The sequence below is a fragment of the Glycine soja genome, chromosome 6 (genome assembly GCF_004193775.1).
Source record: "Glycine soja cultivar W05 chromosome 6, ASM419377v2, whole genome shotgun sequence".
NCBI lineage: Eukaryota > Viridiplantae > Streptophyta > Magnoliopsida > Fabales > Fabaceae > Glycine > Glycine soja.
In genome coordinates, this window is record NC_041007.1 from 36,268,813 (window position 1) to 36,276,462 (window position 7,650).

Consider the following 7,650-nt stretch of genomic DNA (forward strand, 5'->3'; position numbering starts at 1 on the left):
AAAACTGGAAGGTGCAGGATGCAATAAGGGAGGTGCAGAACTCAATTGCCAACTATTTATTAGCCCACAATTTTCAGAAACTATGGTCCCCAAAGCCCATTCTCTATCTGTATATCCCCTTAATGCCCATTTAAATTTGAAAATATAAGCCAATTTTTTTCTTTTTTTTATAACTTTTCGAACAAATTTTAAAGTAAGGTTTTTTTATATAACATAATAGAATCAATTTCCCTTTATACTTATCCAATTCAAGATTATTTATTTAAATTCAAATCCAATCAACCCAAAACACAATAATATATAAAAGCCATCTCAAATTTAACATATCTTAGTATTACATAAATAATTAAATTATAAAATTAAAGTAAAATAACATATTTTAGAACACTTTTAAAAAATCTAATTAAAATATAATTATTAAAAATTATAAAATATCATGTTTTCAAAATTCATTGAATCGAATTTCTAAAACTCAAATTCATCATATAAAATAAATAAACAACCATAGTAAAAAATGAACAGCTTTTTCTCCAATACCCAAAACTAATTTTAAACTTACTACATATACTAAGGAGACTCCGAGTTGGCAAGTAGCATGTCTAAAGTTACGAAGTGAAAGCATCCAAATGCATGTTGAACTTATTCCAACTAACCATCCACCAACCCCAATTTTCACCACGTTTCATAATCATTTACATAAAAATTTTGTCTATATATTATCAAAACTAAAACATATAGAATATCTCAGCACAAAGTTTTCAAGTATATCACCGCGCCATTTCCCTGATGATTAGCTACCAAAAGACAAAAAGGAAAGAGAGAGAAAATGCCCCAATAGGACTGATATAGAAGACAATTACTTACTCTGCAGAACCTAGCCAAGCCACCCACAGAAAATTGGTTCACAGCTCCTTCAAGATCCAAGCTTTTTCAAGAAAGAATAATGTATGCAAACACCAACGCAGACAGGACAAGAAAAACACAAGATGCAATCCATATCCAGTCGTCGTAGTTAGACCTTTTCCTCTTCATAATAGCTTTTGGGATAGTGTCGGGGCCTTTCAGTGCTTTGGCTCGATTCCTGAACTTAACACTGCTCTCCTTTGGGACCTTCTCCTTCGCCGGAGCTGAGGCTTCCATGCTATCATCGGTCTTCTGTTCAGCAACCTCCACAGCTTCATTTGCTGGTTCCTCAGGACTTGGAACAGCTCCAGTGCCACCAGCCACCTTCTTCGCTTTCTTCTCACGTACCTAAAATAAATCATGAGCAAATTTCAATACCTAATTCTGTATTCGCATGACATGTTCACGAAAAACAATGAATTTAATTCAATCACAGATTTCCATATATTGCAAGCTTGTTAGCTTTTATATTAAGAAACTTATGATTACTTATTGGTTGACGGTGTAAAAATGTTTACACTAAATATGCATATGACAATTAAACTCAAAAACAATACAAACAATTACCTTGAGCTTCTTCTCAGCTTCCTTTTGTGCTCTGGTAGCTGCTTTGGCTGCAGCTTTCTCCGCTTGTTTTTTCTTCCTTTCCAAAGCCTGCTTCGCTTTCGCGATTTCCTCTTCTCTTTTCATCTCCTTCAGCTTTTCTGGATCAATCGGAGGCTCCTTATTCACCTTTGGCAATTCAAATTCATATTCATCAGTGTCTTCTAAAACCTTGTTCAGATTGGATTTCAAATCTTTTCCTTTCTTTTTGGTTTCTTTCTGAATCTTCTGCTCAGGCACAGTTTCTGGTGGAGATGATTTAGGCTCCTCCTTTGGCTGTTTTACACTGCTTTTCGGCAATGTATCAGTTTCGGCAGGTTTCGGTTCTTCCAGCAGTGGCTTTTCATCTGGGTTCCTCATCCGTCCATCCCTACATAATTGTCGCATGTCCAGTGATGGCAAAAGTCTTTTCTCATAGTCATCCCTAAAGGATTTGTCACTGTTCCAGAGTGACATAGCTTTCTCAACCTGGAATCCACAAAAAGGATAGCAACCACAACCAAGCTTAATTAAGAAAACCAGCAAAGAGTGATCAGAAGAATAAAGTAAACTGCAAAACAAACTGTAGAGACAAACCTCAGTTTGTGCCAGTTCCTCAATCGCATTAATATCTTTCTTTGCAGCAAGCTCCCGTGCTTTGTTCAAAATTGTACGACTTTGGTAGAAATAGGAGTTCTGAACAAATTAATATCAATTCAAGTTCAGAATTTATTCAGCATTGGAAAATCAGAAAACTATAAAAGACAGCAAATTTGAAAAACAAATGAATAAAACACTCAATAGCATGCCAATGATTCCCTTCTGAAGCAGCAGAAAAGAAGAAGACTGAAGAGGAGCTTTAAATAGATCAACATAAATTTGGATCAGAAGAAGAGTATATAGCTTAGGATCACATGTTAAGAATAGGATTTATAAAAATAAAATGCGTGCATGTGTGTCACGAGAAAGGAAAACACACCCCCTGATCGCGTTGTTTTCTTTGCTGCTGAATGCTCTCATAAGCTTTTTCCCTCTTTTCAGTAACAGCTCCTAGTTCATCCTGTAAAGACTGAATATCCTTGTCTAAGGCTTTTACTGTATCTTCAAGTTGCTTGATTTTGGACCGGATTGCTTGCCTCTCCTTTTTGACTCCATCCAAATCACCACCTATAAGCTGCAATGGAATATAATTTGTCAAAGAATGTTTTACACAACACACAATTACAAATTCAGAACACTTAACAAAACCTTAGTAGCAAAAATAGAAACAAGCCTATCTTACCTTAACCTGATCTTGAATGGCTTCTTTCTGCCCCATAGAATCTTGTACTTTGGCTCTCATGGCAGCATTAGCAATAACCTTCTCCCTTGTCCCCTCTAGCTGTTTAATTTCTCGAAGGATTTGTTTTTCTTCAGCAAATGGAATGCTTTCATGTTGTATGCGGTAGTGCAAGCTATTAATCTGCATCCCTCAAAAGTGTATGAGAGTAGTGTTCAGATTAAAAAGATCATAGACTAAGTGATGAAGTCTGCATTAAAAAGAACTTGGACACAGACATACAAGATTGTTAAGCTCCTCCTCAGATGAGCATAATCCAACACCCCGACCAGCATTATTTGCAGTACGCAGCTTGCCCAGTGCCTGCTGCAGAGGTTCAATCTCTTTAATTTTTTCATCAACAATGCTCTGAAATTGCCTATTGTCACCTTTTAGAGACTTAATCTGAGAAATACACCCTGCTCGTTCTGTCTGCATAAAGATCAAATATGCAATATTGCAATTGCATTACATGTCAGCAAAAATGGAGCCTATTGCGTCATGTCTTGTCAATCCATATTATAAAGTAGAACACTAGAATGACAGCTAATTGTTAAGTGACATGCCAATCTCCATCAGATAAATTTTCAGATAAAAGAAAGTCCATGTACTAAAAAATCATATTTCCCATTTGAACAAAAACAGCTTTCTGGTATTTAACAACAGCACAACAATTCAACTGGAACTGGAATATTGAGGGTCAAAAGTGAGTACATTAAAATAATAACACCAACAACAAACACTACGTCACAACAACAACAACAACAAGAACAAATATAATGCCCAATAACAAATTAGATAACAACTATAACAAATATAAAAATCAGATAACGTTGTATCCAATGCATTCAATTGAATTGGAATATCGAGAGACAAAAGTGAGCAAATTAAAACAATAATGACAGCAAACGCATCTCATCAACTTGACAATTTAACTGAACTGGAATACTGAAGGGCCAAAGTGACCAAATTAAAACAATAATGACAACAACAAGCTAAACGACAACTTAACTGAACTGGAATCTTGAGAGAATAAAGAGAGCAAATTAAAACAATAACGACAACAACAAATTTGATGACACAGAGAAAAAATATAGCACTTGATAACTAATTAGATGACAGCTATAATAAATATAAAAATCAGATAAATTTGCATCCAAAGCATTCAATTGAACTGGAATATTGAGAGAATAAATTGAGCAAATTAAAACAATAATGACAATAACAGACATGATGACAAAACAAAAAACTATAGCGCTTGATAACTAATTAGATAACTATAATAATAAATATAAAAATCATAACTTGTATCCAGAGCCATTATGCTTAGGGGATGAAACATGCCAAACCTAACAAAGACATTGCTTGACAAAGTTGAAAATGACAATGAAGAGAACAGGATCATGTAATTCCCTCCTATGATTCTCTTCCCATTTTCAACTCCATCAAGAACAGCAAAAAATGTTAGCAAGCAATCATGGCCAAGTATTCCTAACTCACCCTTTTTGCCCTTAAAGCATCAGTGACCTGAATTCGTGCTTGATTTTCCTGGCTAATCTCTTTATCATACTTATCAAGTTTCGCTTTAATGTTGGGATCATCATAAGGCCGGAACCTAACAAAATAAAAAGAATGTATCTGCCTTGGCGCAGGCCAATCGTCAACTGCATCTTTGGGGACATTGGCATCTGAAACAACATTTGCTTCTGGTTTAGCAGATTCATCTCCATGTGACCCAAATTTTGTTGGCTCAGCAACTCCTGTGTCTTGTTCCAATTTCCCATTTTCAGTTTTTTCTGAAATAGATTTGTCTTCTTTAGCACCATTCTCCACTGGCCCTTGAACCATCTCAAATCCCACAACCTCAACTGCCATAGCTCCAACTACAGGACAACCTAGCAAAACCAAGAAACCTTATTCCAAAACTCATAATAATAAAAAGGCTAAAATATGTTTTTCGTCCCTGCAAAATACTAAAGTTTGTTTGTAGTCCCTACAAAAAATTTTGTCCGTTTTTCGTCCTTGCAAAATTATATTGTGACTTTTTGGCCCAGAGTTAGGTCTGGACGAATCCAAACCTATGTGGCATATTTTTATTTTGAATTTTAAAATGCAATTTCTGGAGGTTAAAAACAGCCAAAAATTGCAGAAAAAACTTTAAAAAAATCAAAACACAATTTATTGGGGTCAAAAACTGCCACCAATTGTTGGAAATTTTTTTTAAATTACAGCCACCATGGGACCACCCTAGCACTACCACCTTCAAGTGCATTCTTTACACTTTTCAAGCAGAATATATCACTATCAGTCCCACAATAATAACACCAGTATCAAAATTTTGGCCACCCATAGCCATCTTCACCAACACCCAAGACAAAAATCCAAGAACAAGTTATCAAGAAAAATTCACCAAAATTGGTATCTAATGAAGCTGCAACATAAAATCTATAGACTCCATATCACTTCAACCATCATAAGAGCACATACACACCGTGAAACACAACAAAACAAACATTATCAACTCAATTCAGTACTTCACAATCTACACCAACCAAACCAACCAAACAATATATCTAATGAAAATCGTATTTTATTGATCCAGAGATAAGAGGTACATGTGCCTCTATATAGGCATTGCAAGAATTCAAATTGTGAGGCTTTATCAGTAAAAGAAATTGTAACAGACCAGTAAAGCTAACAACATGATCTATCATTATCTACAATTAACAAACCACATACTAAATTCAAATTTAACCTATGCCTTATCCTGTTGTATTCAAATTTAAAAAAACCACAGCAACATGATATGCCTTATCCTTCTATTAAAATCAAACACAAAAAGGCAACAACTTTTCCCCCTTTTCAGAACAAAATTCACTGTCAACACCAAAACCCACTAAACATAAATAAATCAGACATTTTTTATAAAAAAAAAAAAAAAAAAAACCCTGACAAACCCTTTTGACATAAATCAAGACAAGCATTGTCGGCCCCGACGAGTCTGTTCTTCACATTGTCGAAGGGAGCTGGATCGAGGAACACCGCGTGATCTAGTGGTGTCACCCCCATCGTCGACGATGAGATCGGGGCCACCGTGATGCATTGGAAGGCGGAGGGTCTCTTCTTCTGCGACCGTAGGGGATAGGGTTTCGCTCGTTTGTGGGAACAATAACGGTTTTCGAATGGAATTGGGTTGTTGTTGAGAGAATTGATTTGGAAGGAACCAAATTCAGACCCAAACCCTCCTCGTCCCCACCACCCCTATCCCCCAACAACAACTCTTTCTCCTTCTGGTTCGTCACTCCCAAACCCCCCTTTTGAAGGAATCCAGAAGCGGCGTGGTGTGGTCTCCAACAGCCATGCTCCGTTGCGGTGGGGTGATCGACGGCGATAGCTGGTGAAGACGGCGACGGAGAGAGGACGACGAGGGCATGGTGCTGGTTCAGGGAAAGGGTATCGGCGGAGAAAGAAAGAATAGAGAGAGGGGTTTATGTCGTGGATTGAAAAGGGAGAAAGGGGGTAGGTTTTAACACGTGTCATACTCTAATTGGCTAACGGATCAGCTTAAAAAGTAACACAATTTAATTTTAGCATGACGAAAAATGGAAATTTTTTTTGCAGAAACTAAAACGAATTTTGGATATTTTTTAAGGAGAATAATTATAAATGCTTCACGTGAATATACGGAATATTTATGACTATTTTAATCGTTAATTGAACAGTTTGAACCGCAAGCCTGAATAGCAGATACTGATACACAAATGCCAACACATGAATCCAAAAGTAAAGGAGAAAGAAGGATTGTAAACCATGAATATCAATTTTGACAAAAAAACGCCTTCAATTACGCGTTAATTTTTATTTAATAAAAAATAACGCATTAAAGTCATGCTTATTAATTAATTAACAAAGAACCCTCATTTGGTCAAATAAACTTATACATGAATTTGGTCAACTTGATCACAGTCATACACAATTTCAACCATGCATGTCAAATGGACAAAGGCATCTATCAACTATCATCCATGGACTACATCATCTCAACATCAAATATCAAAACGCAAAAACAAACAAAACAACCCCTCCCAAAAAAGACAAGATTTTTAGGCAAAGATCGAACCTTTTTCAATGATCAAACAATGCATGCAAACCCAAATTCAAGAAAAATGACACAAGTACAATAGGGTGCAAAAAAAATCAAAAAATTAAAAAGGCATGATCAGAGTACCTTGAATGGCCACACCCACGATTGAAACACCCAAACAGTCAGAAAATTTGGACAGGGAAGAAGCTTCAAAGAATGAGAAATGCACAAGAAATGGTAACAAATGGAGAAGAAGAGAGAAGAATACCAGTCTGGAGGAGGGAGATAAGCACAAAAGGATTATTACCCGGATGAGAGAGATTGCAAAAAAGAAGACCCCTTTGATAGAGGGACTCCAAAATTCAATTCCAAAATTTGGAAAAGCACAGAAACTAAGACGGAAAGAGAGAACTGAGAGCAGAGCTCTTTCCCTGTCTCACAGTGGGTAGGGTAGGGTTAATATAAACCAGAGCTAGAGAGAAAGGGGAGAGAGAGAGAAAAAAGTGGACACGTGTCTCTTGTGATGTAAACAAAGATGACTTCATCTTGTTTTTATTCTATTTATAAAAATTTAATTACTATGCATATCATTAAATTTGAATTTAATTTTTTTATGAGAAACAACCGATGTCAGAATTCACAACAGCTTATATTCTGTTGAACCCGCTGATTTAGATGATTTTATCAATTTGAAATTATAAATTTCAATTTATTTTAGGTTTAATTGAAAAATAATCTTTCTATTTTTTTTCCAATATGCTAA

The 7,650-nt window shown here is 35.9% G+C and overlaps 1 protein-coding gene across 4 annotated transcripts; it reads right to left on the bottom strand.

The window, feature by feature from the left end:
- Positions 1-583: 583 nt before the first annotated feature.
- Positions 584-7,337, bottom strand: LOC114416859 (proton pump-interactor 1-like). Of its 4 annotated transcripts, none has more exons than XM_028381896.1 (8): positions 7,195-7,337; positions 4,304-4,698; positions 3,047-3,235; positions 2,768-2,947; positions 2,465-2,659; positions 2,083-2,181; positions 1,471-1,974; positions 584-1,251 (listed from the first exon to the last, which is right to left on the bottom strand). In XM_028381896.1, exons 2-8 carry the CDS (start codon positions 4,676-4,678, stop codon positions 931-933), a joined length of 1,863 nt encoding a protein of 620 aa, XP_028237697.1. In that variant the 5' UTR covers positions 4,679-4,698; positions 7,195-7,337; the 3' UTR covers positions 584-930. The 4 variants fall into 4 exon arrangements, with proteins under 4 accessions (XP_028237697.1, XP_028237698.1, XP_028237696.1 ...); XM_028381897.1 differs by having other exon boundaries at positions 7,032-7,315; XM_028381895.1 differs by having other exon boundaries at positions 7,156-7,314.
- Positions 7,338-7,650: the final 313 nt, after the last annotated feature.

What these genes read in the sequence shown, in the direction of transcription:
- LOC114416859 (XM_028381894.1), bottom strand. Translation starts at nt 5,872, where the DNA reads ATGGGGGTGACACCACTAGATCACGCGGTGTTCCTCGATCCAGCTCCC. An exon ending in ATGCTTTAAGGGCAAAAAGG is followed by an intron (nt 3,236 to 4,303) that starts GTGAGTTAGGAA and finishes ATCTTTATGCAG; the next exon opens with ACAGAACGAGCAGGGTGTAT. An exon ending in GAAAACAACGCGATCAGGGG is followed by an intron (nt 2,182 to 2,464) that starts GTGTGTTTTCCT and finishes TAATTTGTTCAG; the next exon opens with AACTCCTATTTCTACCAAAG.